General features: G+C 37.3%; 1 protein-coding gene across 6 annotated transcripts in view; it reads right to left on the reverse strand.

The window, feature by feature from the left end:
• Positions 1-18,488, reverse strand: part of LOC121322372 (nck-associated protein 5-like) — a 204,984-nt gene that overhangs the window by 96,686 nt on the left and 89,810 nt on the right. For all 6 annotated transcript variants that reach the window (XM_041262231.1, XM_041262230.1, XM_041262228.1 and 3 more), the window contains one exon: positions 5,708-5,771. In XM_041262231.1, coding sequence (XP_041118165.1) covers positions 5,708-5,710 — 3 coding nt within the window. In that variant the 5' untranslated portion in view covers positions 5,711-5,771. The remainder of the gene's footprint in view (positions 1-5,707; positions 5,772-18,488) is intronic.

The raw sequence follows: 18,488 nt of genomic DNA on the forward strand, positions 1-18,488 counted from the left end.
TAGTTTGTTATGTTATCAGATTAGTTGTAGATTATAGTGGTAAGGAAAAAAGCCGGTATTCATGGGCGGATTGATTTAAAATTTAATTCGCAGTTAAGCACGCCAACGTTCCAGCGGGCATCTATGCAATAGGAAGGCTGCTAGTTCTGGAAGCTGATTGGTTGTTTGCACTCAATCATTTTCTAATATTGTTTACTGCAGAGAATTAACATAATGTAAACTAATGAGTATAGACGAAATGACAGTTATTTAGAAACTCTATTTGAAAACTCTTGGAGAAGCCTAATGCATTGTGAGTGTGTTAATTTGAACATTGCATTATAAATTGACCAAATTGATATTGCATTGATATTAAATAGGTCAGTACTTTCCATAATTTAATCACAAACAATAATGCATTACTGTATATAATTGAGTTGTCTCGTCACCCCCCCAAAAAAAAACAGTTTAACAGTATACTGTATTACACTATATATCCATTGATCCACACAGCTTTTGTATTTCTTTAACCAAAACAAACAAGTAGTGTTCCCTTCCTGTAGATGGCGCTGTTACCCTGAAGTAATATGTGATACAGGAATTCCTATGGATTTCACGACAACAGGAACAAAAAGGTGGAGCAGATATGAAATACCATAGTTTCAGTAAAAAAAAAAAAAAAAAATGCATGTATTTTTTATAACATTAACATGCATTGACTTTTGATTCTGTTCCCTACTGATCTGAAGATGACAGTTCAATAATAAAAAAAGCATACTGGCTTTAATAATAGTCTGTAAAACACAGCTGCAGCCTGCAACATAGTTAAATGATCTGTGCACCCTCTACTGGGGCAAGCATGATAATACCAACTGATTTTATAGTGAAGTTCACTGCAGTAGACCCTCACTAACCTTACAGTATACTTTGTACCACTCTGTCATAATGAAATACTTGCAGATAACAGATTTAGGAACTCAGTTTCCACAAAGGTGAATCTAAATAGCAACACAGTGACCTGCACGTGTATTGTATAGTGAGTGTCTGTCATCGTTTGAAATGAGCTTGGCTAAGAAAGCAAGGCTAGACTAGAGCAGGCATGCTTGTTATGGTACAGGTTTGCAAGAGTCTACTCTACCATATCTGTGTAAACCAAACCAAAACAGACAAAACTGTGCAATAATATATATTTAAAAAAAAAAAAGTTATGTAGTGAAGTATTCATTTTTTAAATCTTTCTAGTTTTGACTTAATTACTTCGCCCAAACCTCGCACTAGTCTAGTGTCTGCCTATTGTCTTTATTTCTGCAGCACTTACTCAGAAATAATGTAGTTTTGAATCTTTTCCTTCTTAAAGTGCCTCTACGTTTTAACAAAAGAAAACAACCTGTTAAACCACAGAGCAGGAACTGGCTTATTTTATTTCCAATTTAAGCTCTTTGATGGATAGAGTGTCAAGACAGAAACTTCACACAGCATTGCAAATTTATCGCTAAATGACAAGTGATAAAATGCTAAAATGAAGAGCAATCACATAAAACTCTTGGGTCGTAACTAACTACTCTCTTCTCTTATGTATCTTTCATAATCTGCCACCTGAACCCACTTACAAGCTATAACCAGAATCTAATTGTTCCAGAGTGGGCTTTAAATTAATTAGCGGCTGGTAGCACCGGCACAAATATAACCCATCCATAAATCAATCCCTTGTGGCATCATTACAGCAAGGTGGGGGGGCTATTCTTTGGGGACTCCCCCCCCCCCATTCACTTTATGCTGTATGTTTCTGATGAAGGGTGCAGGTGTGAAATGGATGCAGAATGACGCCACTCTTTGCCATGTGTAAATCCACAGTTAGAAACAGGTTCAAGCAGAGCCTATACATACAGACATAAAAGACAATATCATATCAGCTTTGATGTTCATAAATAAATCATGTTAGTATTTTCATTGTGTTCAGCTGTCTCTCCAAAATACAAAAAAGCAGGATTTATGTCTTTTACACTAGGGATCAAGATTCAAACCCATGCAGAATCTAATTGACAGGAATCATAAAAATCTAACAGTGCCGTGCAATGGCACAGTAAGCTAAATTAAGGTCCTGAAATAAAGCAGGAATGTAAAAAGGATCTTTAAACATTTCAGGATCTGCAGTTAAACTTGTTCCGGTACAGTGCTACCTTTTTATTTTTACCATTTAATAATTTTCTATTCAATAATTCTTGGTTTATCAGTTAGGGTATATTGACTTTATGGCATGATTTGTTTACTTTATTTTATAAGGCACCTTATATAAATTACTGATCTTAATATTCAATTTTTGATGTGGAACTCAGATCGCAAAATCACAAGGGAGTAGCGTGTATATACCTGAACTCAAACATTTTCCTCTTTCACTCTCATCTCTCTGTCTCTAAAAAGTTTGATCTACATAGTACACTAAATCAAAATTGGCTTATTGTTATGTGTACATTATGCAGTCCCACAGATGAAGCATAATGCAAACCTCGTACTACAGTGCAACCAAAAAATACTGGAAAAAACTACAGATAATGAAATGACGAAAGAGTTTAAAAATAAAAGCACCTGGAGCCTCCTTTGCAGGTGCTGCCAGCAGAATCACTAATGAGCTACAGAGATGCTCCATGGGGTTGGCCGTCAGGAAATGACACGCTCTGAATCCACATGAGTGTGCCGTGGGATATGTCAGCTTTAAATGTTCTGTCCAGATAAGTATATTCATTATATCTGGGCACCTGAGACCTTCTGACTTTAACATTGAGGAATGTCAAAGATCCCTGGAGCAGATACTGCTACATAAATACATAGGACAAGCACTTATTGGACAGTAAATACAGAGTTGTATAACTATATTATTTTATTCTGAATTGCTTCTAATTAAAAAAAAGACCTTACTGTCATACAATAGATTTTAAATAGTAAGCATTCACTCTAAATATATCTTAAATAACCTATTTTTCATCAGTGTAAATCTGTCCTCATTTGTACTTTAGTCATTATTTTTTTTCAATATTTTTTAAATGAAAACTGTAACACATAAAGCCATCAGTCTGTAAAATAATCCTGCTTATAATTGAGACTGCCAGTGGCTATATTCACACTGTTGTGAAGCATTAAATGGGAAATTAATGGACAAAGAGCCAGTTTAAAAAGTGGTTCATAGGCCACAAGTGCTCATTTTTCAAACATGGAATCAAGTATCCTGCAAGAGTTCCTTCAAACCTCAAAATTCACACATTACACCCCCCCCCCCCCCCCCAAAAATCCTTTGTGAATTTTAGTGAAACAGCTAAGATTTTAGTCAGAAATGCCAAGCTAATGAAGAGGAGCTGTGGATCCATAACTGAATTTGCACCATTCCTGTGTCTGTCTAGACAACAAACTAGGCTATTTGTTAAAAGCTAAATGCAAAAGGGCCCTTTGTTCAACTGACTGTATTTTGTTGTTTTTTTTCCTTTTAGAATCTGAATTTCTGCCTCAATGAAACCCACGTAGCAAAAGGTAAGTTGTCACAGGGATTTTATTTAATTATTATTTCTGTTTTGAAACAAAAAAAGCATAATAAAAGGCATACAAATATTGAAATGATCAATTTCCACCATTGCCACAGAGCTGCTTTTTACTCTCACAATGTTTCTGTTTTTCATGTTTCTGTCCATTACACTGTCACTCCAACTCCAAGAGTGTTATTATTACATCAAATAATTAGTATGAGAGAGTTTGATACAGGACCATCCAGCACAATTCAGCAACAAAAAAAAAACCCAAAGCTGGGTTCACCTCATTTTTTACTAAATCCCATTGCTTACTTTTGATCTGGTTAAATGCAGCTGAATCAAGTCCAGCTAGCAGGGTATATTCATCTGAAAATATATGTCTGAGCAAACGTAAGGACACATATTTCAAAGTGAGGTGAACCGCTGTGTCTAATCCGTTTTTAGTGTCTGGGTGTTGCTCCCACTAAGTCACGCTGCCAGCACTTTTACAATTATCTCTCATGAGCAGCATTATTTGTTATTTTATTAGCTGTCATTTAAAAAGATACCATTAGCTTCCTAAGCAGAGCCCAGAGAGTTTCTGAACTCCAGTCACCTCTGTGTGGAATCCAGGAGAGATTATGAGACACCACAATGAAGGCTTGCTTCAGCTCCCCTCCTGGCTGACACAGATAACTCATGCTAAATCCTTCTCTCTGGATGGTAATTAGCATAGCTGGAAAACGGTAATGAGACAGAGGAGCGACTCTGCGGTATCATTCATTCTCAGAAAGCATGACTTCCTCACAGATACCACACAGCAGTGATACAGTGATGAAAGAGCAGGAGACAGAAAGAATGCCTGGACATTCCAAACCAACATGTTACTGCTGACTTAGTACAGTCAGGTACAATACAAGCTGTTCATCATTGTCCTCCTGTTACAAGTCTTGAACATTTTTTTTTTTTTCTGAAGAACCATCGCTGTGCAGCATGATTTGAAGTGTAGAGGCCCCATATACTGCACTTTATGTTTTAAAAAAGGATATAAACCTGCAGAGAAAACGAGGGATGTATGTATTTCCTGTTAAATGTTATCCATAAAACAAAACACAGTGTGTAAAAAGGCCACCCCTATTGCTTGCATTTATTTTTTGCTTCCTGAGCAATAACACAGCTTGTAAATACCACTCATTACCTTCTGTGCTGTTGCTGGTAGTATCAGGGCATTTCATACCTGTTTAGCAGGCCCCTTTGAACTTGAGAGCTTGCTTTCAGCTGTCTGGGTAATGTAAACAAGTGGCATGCTCTTGAAGTCTGATATCTGATAGAGTGCAGGAAATGATAGAGTAGTGTATTAAATAGAAACCAATGACTGATTTCAGCTTTGTATTGTGTACTCTGCATCATTTGGCAGTATGGTTATTCTAGGCATCTTGTGGGAATAGGAGTTGCGTTTGATCCTTGCGGGTATTGTCTCAGCCAAGATTTTAAAAAGTAAAATGCATTCATTAGTATTCCTACAGTACAAGATGCAGCTATCTATCTCTGCTCCCTTATGAGCAGCAAGTGCAGGGAATTAAACCGAATCCGAACAGAAGAGTGTGTTTTCAACCGCTCTAGTTTTGCTGCACTTTGGAGTAACATTGGAGTTACTCTGGTAAAATATAAAAAGGTCAATTATGTAAAAACAAAGTAATTGAACAGTATAGGCTAGGTAAACTATATAATAGTACACTTCTACTGTAGCCTGAATGACAGTCCAGAATGTTGCCTATATTAAGAATGTCTTTATTCGGATTTGAAGAAAAATCCCATCAGTGTTATTAGTGATATTGGAATCCACTTCATCAAATCACTTTGCTTACCGCACACAACATTTTGACATTCTCCACTAAAGGACAATCTTAGCATCATGATTTATCCAACCCTCGGACAGGACAGAACATCATTTGTATTGAATAGATGTAATCTGACATTGTTGTTGTTAACAAAGGGAATAAATAAGAGCAGTTCCTTCTCACTCCCACCCTTCACAACAAACACAGCTTTGTGGTAAATGCTAGACAGGCTGACAGTGATACTGCAGTAAATTCACGCCCACACCCCCCCCCCCCTCACTCAAATGAGTGAACCTGGTGAAACTCAAAATATTCCTTTAAAGCCTGTCTGTGTGCCTCCTAAAACACAGCAACACTGAAAAGAGAGAACTTAAAATACACATCAAGTACCATTGTTCCTTCACTTTTGCTTCGTGCAACTTCCCGCTGCAACCGCGCCGCTGCCAGCTTCTCCCTGAAAAAAAAAAAAAAGAAAAAAGTGAACATTAATCGGTGATCATCTGTCAGCGGGACCCAGCAGAAGAGATAAGACGTGAGCATGCTACAGATTTGCTCTGACAAAGAACCTCATCTGTGCACAAAACAGCCTTGAGAAGAAAGCAGCGCATAAACCAAAAGCATTTACTGTACTTGTACATTTACTGTGAATTTATCAGACATGCACGTTCCTTGGCTCTATTCACAAAGCTCAAGGGTGTTTGCCTCTCCCCAATGTGCACTTGCAGATGATTAGGCTGATAGATCTATTATCAGTCAGCTGGTGGGTTATTAGGGGTCTTTTTACAATTTTACAAAGTCAGTGCTGGCTGTGGATCAGGAAGTAAATGATAGTTACCAGAGAAAATCAAATGATAAAAAGAAAATAACATTTTAAGTTTCATTTACTCTTTGCAAATGTATTCTGAAGATCACAGTTCATTGCACACACAAAGCCAACAATAGATACGCTAATCCTCTGTAAACACATTCATACAGGTTCAAACATGAATTACAACAGACCTGTGAAGTCACACACTGGGACAATGCCACACACTTTTGAAGGTGTATCCTAAATTGAAATTAACATTGCACTGTGTTATTTCTATCCCGCAGTTAGGAAGGTCAGCCTCACATGGAGTCCAACAGAAAGGTTAGCAATCTCACTGTGGTTTATTTAAGATCTGGGTGGGTTCCCATGTTATGACCTCAGAATCCTCATTACAGCACTGCATCAAATTCAGTCTAATGGCAGAGTTATTGTGGGTCTTTGATACTACAAGGAGAAAATGCTAAGGAAGATAAGTGGGCCACTGTAGCTAAATAACAGAAAAGTATGGCGAATGGCTCGTTACAAACAGGAGAGAATTTGCAGGGCAAACAGATTAGCTATAGCTCACCATTCTAGAACAACAACTGGCATTCTGAGAATTATCTGCACTCCACCACTTAGCTGTGTTAGTGATAAGAAGGTGACAGCATAGTGCATGTAAAGCAATGCATTGCTAATCACAGTTATTAGTAAGTGGGGTTGTGTCACTGTGGCTTTATACCGTCATTTCAGCAAATATCTCCAGCTGTAGCATGAACTTGATTCTTCACAAGCGATCTTCTGAATTTATATTTCAACCTAACAGTTTTTTTACTTGGCAAAGCCCCAGGCTAATAAAGCACCACAAACGAGTCCTCCAGTGCTTTAAACTGATCAAAATGATACATCGTTATACAGTGGAATATGTCTATTAAGACCACCACAGTAACTGTGGAAAAAAAAAGTATTACATAAGGTGGTCCTAATTGAGAGGTTTATCTTAAAGGTAGGCTTGGTGGTCCAGTGGTTAAAGAAAGAGGCTACATAGTTCCCAGTTCTAATCCAAACTCAGCCACTGACTCACTGTGTGTGACCCTAAGCAAGTCCTGTTGTTAGTGACTGTGCAGCAGCAGTTGTTGACACATAGTTTACCCTCTAGTCGCTTTGGATAAAAGTGTCTGCTGAAATTAATAATCTCTTAGTTTAAAGGGACTGAAATACATCTCTTTTTATGAGTTGTTTTTTAAATATCCTTATTAAAAAAAAAAAAGTTCTCTGATGTGCAACACTTTCAACAAGATTGAATGACAGCGGTATGTGTTGCAGTACATTCCTGTGAGCAGTAACAAATAGCCATAAAGCAAAAGTAAAGTAGTGCACAACAGTGATGTGCTGCAGAGAGTTACACTAACCCATGCAGAGGAAGAGGAGCCTCAGCAGCAGATCATGCTCCAGCTGGAATTTAGCCCACTTCAGTAATCTTCCAATGACTTGACTTTTTAATTGCAGAACAACAGCCTGGAGGTATTGGATGGGTGGTAAAGGCTCAGCAGCAGCAGCTTATTGGTTTCCTTAGATAAACATTTATCTGGAATTAAACCTTAACATGTACAGTACGAGTCTAACCAATTACAGGCTGATTTCAATGCTTTATGGTTACTGGTACAGGGACTTTGGAAGCTGAAAATCTGTACCATTATCTATCTCTCTGCTGTATACTATGTACCATTTTGGGCCATATTTTGAAGTGCAATGGCATGCTGTAGGCAGCGTTTCAGAGAGTAATGAAATCATTAAAGAAAAGACAAGAAGCTGATGTTATTCAGAGAGAAAAAATAATTTATTGATTAAACCAGAAACTTTTTTTAATTTTTTTTTTTTTATTATTCCTGCACTGAATGCTGCTGTTTTGCTGAATTGCTGTGCAACTCTGCTTAAAATACAGTGAAAAGCATCTGTCTCTGATATAAATCAATTCTACATTCTTTTTCACTTTCTCCTCCTGAGAGACAAATCTTTTGATCGCTGTGGCCCTGCACGCAATGACAGGGCTGTGTGATTCATTCTAATTAATGTCAGCCAGTGGCAGTGCCCACTTCTAATTATGAGCCAGCTGTATGAGAGAGATGAATCTTCAATAAGGTTCCATGACTTCCAGTCCATTCAATAGTAACCACAAACTCTTCTTACAGACAGGACCCCCACCCCCACCTCCACCACACATCTCCATGTCCTGGACTACAATAGCAGCCTAATTGGTACAGTTCAGAATTTAAATTACTTCAATCAGAATCGAGACACAAGAACTCTGAATGGTGAAGCTAAAACATAGGCAATGCACAAAGCAAAATTATTGCACAGATTTATTTTGAGAGCACTGTGTTTGATTGTTTACTTTTTTTTTTTTACTATAAATGCCAATTCATTATGATACATACAACCTAGCATGTCAAGAATAATATATCACCAGGTTCTCCCAAACACAGACATCAATATATTCATATAATCACTGCTCATCTCAAAGCTTCTTTCACCAGCTGTTGGGGAAACAATAGTCCCCTATGGCTTTGTGGGGGACAAAAATCCAGCATTTATCACAAGCGGTAACATCTTGATCTTGATTACAGAAGGTCTTGCAAACAGGGTCCAGATGCTGAGACTGGGTGGGAGTAGACCTGAGGCTGTGCACATCGATTAATTCTGCCCAGTAGCATTCAAAATGACCTTCTAATAGCATACAAGCAGACTGTTCTCTCTTTCTCTTACCGTAAAGGACAGATAGAGAGGGATGTTGCGAGAAGAGGCAGCCAATGCCCATTGAACATTTTGACAAATTAGATGATTAACTGGGAAACATCAGCCTAGAGCCCCAAGCTTCTCTAAAGATTTAAGAAGGGAAGGGGGGAGGGACATGGCAATTGTTTGTCAAACACACGTCCCAGGAGGTTACCCCCATAGAAGTACTGCCCCAAGAGCTAGCAACAGCAGTGCCACTTACTGCACAGAATCAAGTAGTGGCCAGACCACGGGCATGGATTAGTGTCGAGATGACAGATAGCCTGTTGGTGTTATTGTTCAGAAAACCACAAAGGCTAGAATTGGACACCTGAATCTTTAAGTCTTTTGGAAGTTAAGAATTAGGCAAATGTCACTAGTATGTTAATATTCTCCTTAATAAAACATTGTATTAATTTAACTCTTTAGGGAAAGACAGAACAGTGGTTTATTACTTTGAAAGTTAAATGTGCAAAAACAATCCATACCCAATGGATGGGACATTTTGAGTAGTCAAAAAAAAAAAACATTAAACACCTTAAAACCTGGCCTTTACCTCTCCTTCATTGAATTGTTTTGCATAATACTTTCAAATAACTATTTTATGTTAGTTCGGGATAGCTCCATTCCAAAAATAATAGTTCCAGTACACAACTTCCTTGGTGTTTCTGGTGTTGAGTGAGAAGTCACATTGAACCACTGCTAGATTGAAACATGCTGTGTCCAAATCTCAAACACAGTTGCTCTCCAGGTAATATTCCAGGTGTTGTAGTTAGCAGGGCTATATTGATTGTAGTAGATGGATCCAAGACTAATTGAACATGTTGTATAGTTTTTACAGTATCTCAAATACAAATGTGGCTGTGTTGACATTGTTAATCTACTTGATTATATAAAGTGCCCAGGTCCTAGGTCCACTAGCTGTTGTTGCTTTGACTGTGTTACAGTATATAGTGCAGTCCCTTAGGTGATGAAGCATTCTGTAATTTACCTCTCCTCTGCATCACACAGGGTGCATCACTGGCACTCATGTCCTTCTAACCAACCTGTGCTTGGAAGTGATGTATTGTTTACCCTCCATCTGTCTAGGTGACCAATTAACTTCCTCTTATTTTCACAGAGAAAGACACAACTGACAGAACTACTGTACTGTAACCACATACCCCTGACTGCAACTGACCCATCGATCTGTAATACATTATCTAAAAGGGATAATTGCTTCACATAATGTTTTTCAAAAGCATACTGTATACATAAGACAGTTGAAAAAGATCAACAACATATAGTTTTCAACTGCAAGAAGGGTGATTCATTCAGTTTGTATCTGTTTGTTTCTTGATGACAATGGTCTCTTCATGAGAAATCAGTTGAAAATAACTGAAAATGCTATCTAATTCCATTTTGACAACAAAGGTCAAGTGTTAAACATTGCTTGTAAATCCAAATGCCCAGTATACAGATATATGCAGATTAGTTGTGCCACAGGTGTAGCCAGAAGTAATTATTAAATAATAAACGATCATCTGCAGAGACAGAATGTCACATCTCCATAGTATAATCCATTCGCAGGGCTGTTCACTTCTGGATCACTAAACTTTTCTTTAGGCAGTTTATTTATTTTCAGACTTGAATTCTGCACAGCAGCCACCATGCGAAAGCTGCGCTCAACAAATACATTAAGGAAATCAGAATAAATCAAGATTGACAAGTTCTCTTTCTCCTGCTGTTTGCACTGAGCTGAAATAAATGGCTCTGCAATTAATGGCAAACCTAGAGATTTGCCAAGAGAAAAAAAAAAAAAACACTGTAAACACACCGCTGGCCAGCTGCCACCTTCTCAATCTGTTTTTTTTTTTTTTTTTTTTTTTTTATGTATTTAACGGCACCACATTCCTCAGTAACACACATCAGCACATTTTAATGGTTAATACATCTTATAAATCAATACAGGAGCTAAGAATGGTAAGATTGTTAAATGTTCACAAAAGTATTTCCTCCATGTAGTTTCAGAAAACATTACCCTCAGTCTTTCTTACTGCCAGGGTGCAAGTCTTCCTATAATTGTACAATATTAAGGCATGTAAAAGCATTTTTTTTTTTTTCTTAACATTTGAACAAGAGGCACTTGCCTGCTGGAAATGCATGCAGAAACAAGACTCATTTAATAGGGATCACAAGTTCAGTCCTGAAATGTAGCCTTTATGACTAACCTGAACTAACTTGTCTAACGGTGGCAGTTGAAACTGCAACTATAAGCTGGATAACACTGCAAAGGACAGTTTAAATCTATACATGACATGTGAGCTGCCGTTAGCTAGGAAAGAGTCCCAGGTTTAAAACGTACACATCTAATCTTCTTGCGACCCACCAAAACACCTTGATTTCTACTGTGCTCAATGATACTGCACTGACTAGTCCTTTACTATAGCACCAAGCACCACATTTTCCTTTAAAATGTTAACAGAACAAACTATGAAAATATGGAATGGGCACTTACTGTAGTAGGCCTTACTCTATGACAGTATAATACCCAAACACACCAAGTTGTGGACCTAGACCAAAGAAACAAGTGCTCCAGCAGGGGTTCCCATATAAATATAAAAACTGTGCTCTATACAGGACAGATATTCTGTTCATCAACTCATAAAACACATTGTAATACTACTGCAATGCATTGTTTAGGGTTGTATTCCATTTAATCAAACAGAGACCCTCTTTATATACTAAAGAGAGAGCAGTTGGGAGAGGGTGCAGCCTTGTCCATCTTATACCTCCCCCTCACACAAGTACAGTACTTAGTCTGACAGTAGCTTGCATATTGGTTCAGTTGAATTTATCATAGTCAACAATAGGCTTTCTAGCATTGACAGAACCAGCTTCTGATCTGCACTGTAAGAGCTGTCATTTAATGCTGTTAGGTTGATCATTATACACACAACTAAACAGAACAAGCGAAAACTGAAAATTAATTATTTTATTTAAAAATGTAGTCAGCTTGCAGATAAGCTTCCAATCACTGCAAATGGATGGATATACACATCTGGCATGCTTAAATTGAATCACCATTCCTAATAGCAGATAGAAACGGTTAGGCTGAGCCATTCTGATATTATCTGATAGTTTGATCACACGCATAAGATGGTCTTATATTTTATGCCTTTGGTAGATTACATAACATCCAGCTTTAGAGTTAACGTCGAGCTCTTAGTAGCGTTTTTGAGCAGAGCAAAATACCAAATACCTTTCCAGACAGCCTTTCACAGCAAGGTTGTCTGGAAGCTTTGGAAAGTCAACACAAGTATGAAGCGCTGATAAACTGTCATACTCAGGATCGCTTGGTTTTTAAAAGCAGTCTGGCCACAAATGGTGAAAGCATGGGTGCAAAATGATCCAAAAGCTAAAGTAAGCTAAACTGTATTTGTAAATAAACTATCTACAACAGCCATGCCAGCCAGATGAGGTATTGTATTTGTTATCTGCAGATCATGCTAAAAAAAAACTATACTGCTTTGTTTTCTTTGTATAACATTGAATCAGAGCAACAAAACCGTACCCTTATTTTAAATCAAAAAACAGTTGCATACTGTACATGTCAGTACAGAAGGTGACTTGTTACGTTCTATTTCATTACACCTGACCACCAACAAATAAAATTTAATTAAAAAATAATGATTGTTTTGAACACCAGTGTGGGAAGCGAGTAGGTATAAAGGAAAGATGCTGCGGCAGCATTTATGTATTTTTTTTTCTGTTCAGGACAGTAGCTATGGAAACTATGTTCTGGGGCCAATTGGCTGTTTTCCAAGTATAGCACATAAAATGAAACTGCTACTTCCACTCTTTGTGTGCTGCTGTCTTGAACACCAGTCTGGAAACCTGTATTTTCCAGGAATACTGTTGTATCACTATTGTTCTCATCTGAGACAGCTCTATTATAAAAATTATTGTGTCTTACAAAGAGAAGTATTACAGCTTCTGTGGTGTTAGCTAGCCACATAAGTATGCAGTTGCATCCTCCTCACAGTTTAATGCAGCAGTCTTTTGAAGAACAGCCACTCCTGGGAATCTCACCAACACCATATACTCATTTTAACAATGCAAGGCCGATATAGCCTACTTTCTTGATCGCTCTCTAATGATGTTCTGGGTTTTTTTTTCGACTTGTTATTGATCTAAATAGGACAGAAACCCCATGTGGGCTAATGAAATGTGGATCGCAGACTAGTATAATTTTTCTATGCCCACGCTGGAGTACAATACCAGTTTGTGTTGATAAAATAAAATATAAAGGCACATTGACATGTCAAAATACTTACTGTATTACTGTGATTGAAGTCCTAGAACTTCTGTAAATGCCTGGGTTATCATTTCTTAAACAAGAGATTATGGTTTTTAAAAAATAGGATTACAAATTTTTTTAATAAATAAATAAATAAATAAATAAATAGGATCCTAATGGAAATCTGTCATGGTTCCTTGTTTGCAGACCAGACTATAAAATGACAGCTTACACATACTTATAAATACAAATTCTGTAGTATGTAAAGCACACGCAAAGCTATTGTCTTCAGAAACCAGAGTCACAGTTTTTTGTTTTCATTTTCCCGGGCTTACCAACTCTGGCTCATGTGCAGAGGTTTGAGTTGCATGTTTTGAAAGTCTTGTATAAATCATGGGCTGCTGTGCACGCAAACCATGGAATGAAATGGCTGAAAACCAGGGAGATGCATGTCACTTAAAGTTGGGGATCATCTGAAACAGGTGGACCACATTGACATCCATCATCTCAGACTTGTGTTCAAGAGCCAGCGTAGCAGTACCTCTAAGTCTTATTGTAATTGTTACAGCTATTTAAAGCCATCTCAAGGAAGTGCTTTCTTGTCTAGCAATCTCAAGTAATAAACTTTCTCACCACAAAACATCTCCAGAAACATTTTTTATAAGATAACCAGGTCTGAATCTAAAGCTGAGCAGCAACTTTTCAAACTTGGCAGACAGCAGACTAATTTAAGATTGTCCAAGATAATCAGGACTGTGTATGTTATCTTACGCTGTTCTATCTGACAGTATCTCAATTTACCCACACAATTTAAATAACTGTATAATATTGGTGAAAGATTGCACAAAATACAGAGACGGTCAATATATTAAATAATATTAGTATTAAGCCCTTCTGACTCCTGACTTCCAGTGTATGTTAAATTAATCATTAAAAAATAACCATTCATTTGCTGTTCAGTTTTAGCTGTTGTTCTTCACAAGTCTGTTCCAGTTATTTAGTTTCATCTGTAATTGTAGTGTACTCATTTGCACTCACTGTCTCTTCAGTGAACCCACTTAAAGAAAGAGCTTAATCTCAAGAGGGCTTTCCTGTAAATACACTTTGAAATAAATAAGTACAGCAACTGCAATCAGGAGTTAACAAGCAAGAACTGAATTCTATCACCATGACCCCCCCCCCCCCCTCCCCCAGGCTTTCCATATAGTGTGTATGTTTATATCATTACAGTCATTCATAGTGCTCAATAGTAAATACCAGTCTTTATATGAATATCGTGGACCACCATTCAACCAGGCTACAGTATCTATTAGTATCTCAAAGCAGAACTCCTACTGGAGAGCCCTTTGTAAGCCATTTTATTGCGGGTGAAAGTTAAAGACACAGTTTGTGGTTAATGAGCCACCTAGCCATTTGAAGAATGTTTTTTGGGTTTTTTTTTTTCACTCATAAAATGGTATTTTGAAAGTACTGAAAGATTTGATTCATTCGGAATCGTAGCAACCTAGAATGAGACAGTGGTGGAATGTTCCATGTGTACACAGAGTTCCTCTTTTACACAGAATGCTGTTTAGGCAAAACTTCAGTGGCTTACACATGCGTTTGAAGGCTTTGGGGTTTAATAATATTTGATCTTTGAACATACCAATTTACATAACTAAATATTAGCCTTAGCAAAACATACTATAAATATCTTTTGAACCCCCCATGATTTTATTCCTTAATTACACATGTTTTTTAACTGTTTCCACATGTTTGACATCAAAATACACTGAAAGTGCAAAAAGAATACAGTAACATTTTAGACTTGAAAGAACCCTTTAGTTTTTGGTGAACAGGCAGGTCTGGCAGGGAACAGGATCCAGTTCCAGCACAATCTTTTTTTTTTTTTTTTTTTTAAATATCATGTTTATTTTGAAAAGCAAACATAAGATAACTGTTTTGTTGTTTTAAAGAAAGGTGTGAAAGATTGAGCACAAAAGATTGGAGCCATTTAATTTAACCCAAAGGAATTTGTGCTCATGCCAGTCCATGTATGGTCGCTTTACAGACTGTGTGTATAATTCAAATGAATATATCCCACATTTTTGTACCTTTTGATTGAATGTTTTTAAGTTATGTATGAATTCCTTTTGAGGACCTACTGTGACTATTGCAACAGGCCCTAAGCAGGGCCATCAAAGGGTTCTCCGATCAGCCTTGAAAGCTTCTTTTTTTTATCTTACACTCAGGGACACGCTTTGTCATCTGTTCTGTTCCACTTGATGCAAACTCCTAATCTTTGGATGAGTAGATTAGAATTAGTGGCGAGTGGACTAGTTGTATTATAGCATCAAGCTCAGGCACAGGCGTCTCCAAGCACTGTAGTTTGGTTAGGGTTTGTTCCAAACCACAAGGCGTTCAGTTTGATGATCAATCCTGCACATCATTTTTTCTACTCTTTGGCAGGAGAGAAGGCGCCCATATACTGTAGCTTATTTATTAATTTTTTTCTATCTAAAAAAAAGTTACATTTCATGCCAGGCAGGTTTTGGAGTATTTAATCCAAATGAATCCTAAGAAAAGCATTGGTGCCAAAAAGAGATTAGGCTTATAAATAGATATGAGCTAATATGGATTTCTGAAATAGTAAAAGTTTACTGAGAAACCGGTGTGGAGCTCAAAATAAAACCACACAAACTAGCAATAGGCAGTCAATACAAGACAATCACAGTTTGAGTGAAACCTCGTATTAAGAGTGCAAAAATAAAGATCTAGAGTTTCAAGTTTCAAACAATTCAAATCTAATGGCAAAAAGACATATCTGGAATACACTGAACATAGGATATTAACTCTGTGAGGTATACAATGGAAATATTGGATGATATGATCATATGACATAGTTTTACAATATGTCTTTACGGGGCATACATAACCATGCAATAACATGGTAATAACTGTGTAACCTTCAATGGTTCCTGCTGGTAATTGTGTGTAATTTTATAGAAATGGCCTGAACCGTGGGGCTTACCATACAATTACATCATGTAAAAACGGTTCACAAGAACATCCATATGTGATTAAACAGTAGTTACCATGCAAGAGCAAGGACCACTGGTGATTACCAAGTTCTTGCAAATTTAATCAAACCGAGTTCTATCAAACGTGAACATTCAACAAAGCCATTTGTGTGGATGCATTACCAAGAAAGACATTGTATTGGTTCTGTTTATTAACACCCTCGTATTGCAAATACCAAAAAACTAAGAATTGGTGTGTCTTTTAAAACCACTTGCTTTTCTAAAGTTTCCGAGGCAAGCTCTGAAAGGAAAGCAATGCAGTGTAGAGAGCATTTCAGGACTAATCCCACCTGACCAACATGGAGGAGATGGCTGAGCTACAGTGCTGTGCAACTAGCTTCAAAGTTAAGAAAAACTATTAGTGCATGAACAAAAGGTTGAACTAAACAATGTTAAAAGGGTACTAGAAATAATTAAGGGTATGGAATAGATTTTAAAAATGTATTTACTACCCATTTGATGTACCTCTTGTGACGCTGGATTTGAAGTTGTAAGCACAAATTATAAATGCTATCCCGCTGTATAGTTGAGAAGTTCTAATGTATGCCTCCAGAGTATTACACTAATCCTTTAGTCTGAGCCATTTCACAGAATGCAAGGGTATTTATTTGAATCTATCGCCAAAACAACCTGTAGGGCAACAGCCTTGGAGTTTGTGAGTTATGTGTTTGATTAATATCACTGAACGTGGCAACTTCTCTATACACCTTTTAACTGTCCCTTATAAAAGTTTGCCATTATGCAGTTTCACAGTAATCTTACCATGGCTAACCATGCTTTTAATCATTTAAAAGCTTGGAATCGTTACTGTGTTTCCAGCTGAAAAGAGGCTACAAGCCTTCAATGATGCTGTGGGACATGGAGAATGACCTGGAAAAGTCTGATTGAGTCTGATCTGAAAAACTATCTGACTCTCTTAATTAAAAGGTGCATTGACAATTTTATAGTGGAAATCAACAATGGGTAAAACAATAATGATTTGCTGTACTCTTTGCATATACACTTCATGTCTCCATATTTGTTGCATGTTTTATAGTTATGGATGAGGAGATAATAAGAGTGGTGTTTTTACTTTTTAATGCTGGTTTAAATGGTTTGTCAATATAAAAATATTTTTTTGGGGGGGGGAAAAGGCAGTGATTAGCCTAACTAGAATCTCAAAATTACTTTCTCTTCTCTAAATTGTTAGTGATTTAACCATTTAGGCCATCAACATAAGTTTTAAATACAGCGCTTTGTCATCAAGTAGGCATTTTCATGTGGCATTGAAACTGGGCAAGAGCTGGAGAGAAACTTGATAATGAAGTCATTATAGATGTCGCGAAACCTCTTTAATGACCAATGCACCCCAGGGGGAATTAAGCATGCCCCCAAACAGCAGAGTACTGACTGGAGCAGCTCAAAGTAATCACTTACCTATTCTACCTTATAAGAATTCCTAGGAAATTGATATAAAAGTTTCAAACGCTTTACCCCCAGTCACATCCATACCAGGTTGTCACTCTTACATTCCTGAGTAATTTAATTTGACCTCCTAGACTCATTCACTGGGAAGCATGGAGATGAAAAATGCAATAATGGCCAATACATGCAGACCTCCAAACAGTGTGCAATAGCCTGTAAACTACAGCCAGGCTAGTGTGCTCCACAGCAAGGAGTTCCCACGATGCCTTGTGGTATTAACCAGTGGAAAAGGTCCCAGTTCTGCAGTTCTTTCTGATAGTGGGCTGGATGCATGTTTATCCATTACCCGATTCCTAATGTCTGCTCTGTGTTGGCCAATTCAGCTTCCGCTGTGTATGGATTTGTCTCTTTTTAAGCATTACTTTTTGACATCACAATATTTACCTGAATTTGATGCATATCTTTGTAATTAGAAATTGTTTCAGACATCCAAACCACAGGTGTGTTTGAAACAAGCCACAGCAAAAGAAAAAAAACAGTAAGTCATTTTCAAGATGCCCCCTTATTTTCAATCTGAAGCATTTTTTAAAGATTTTGCTTTCAAAAAATCCTAGTATGCTCCTTTTGGCTTTATCTCTCTATATACATTATAGATAGATTTATAACTGTACAGATACATCTGGGGTTCAGTTGAGACTCTTAAACAGTGCAGCTTTTTGATTAAAAGTATTTTCCCAAAGGTTTCCGAGAGGCACAGCACAAAATAGTTTTCTTTTTACAAATACAACAGATGGGGGAGTTTTAAAGCAGTGGGGCTAATGCATTAAGCGTTATTATCCTTGTAGTGTGTCACACAAAGATCCAAGT

Source organism: Polyodon spathula, chromosome 10 (assembly GCF_017654505.1).
Source record: "Polyodon spathula isolate WHYD16114869_AA chromosome 10, ASM1765450v1, whole genome shotgun sequence".
Classification (NCBI taxonomy): domain Eukaryota; kingdom Metazoa; phylum Chordata; class Actinopteri; order Acipenseriformes; family Polyodontidae; genus Polyodon; species Polyodon spathula.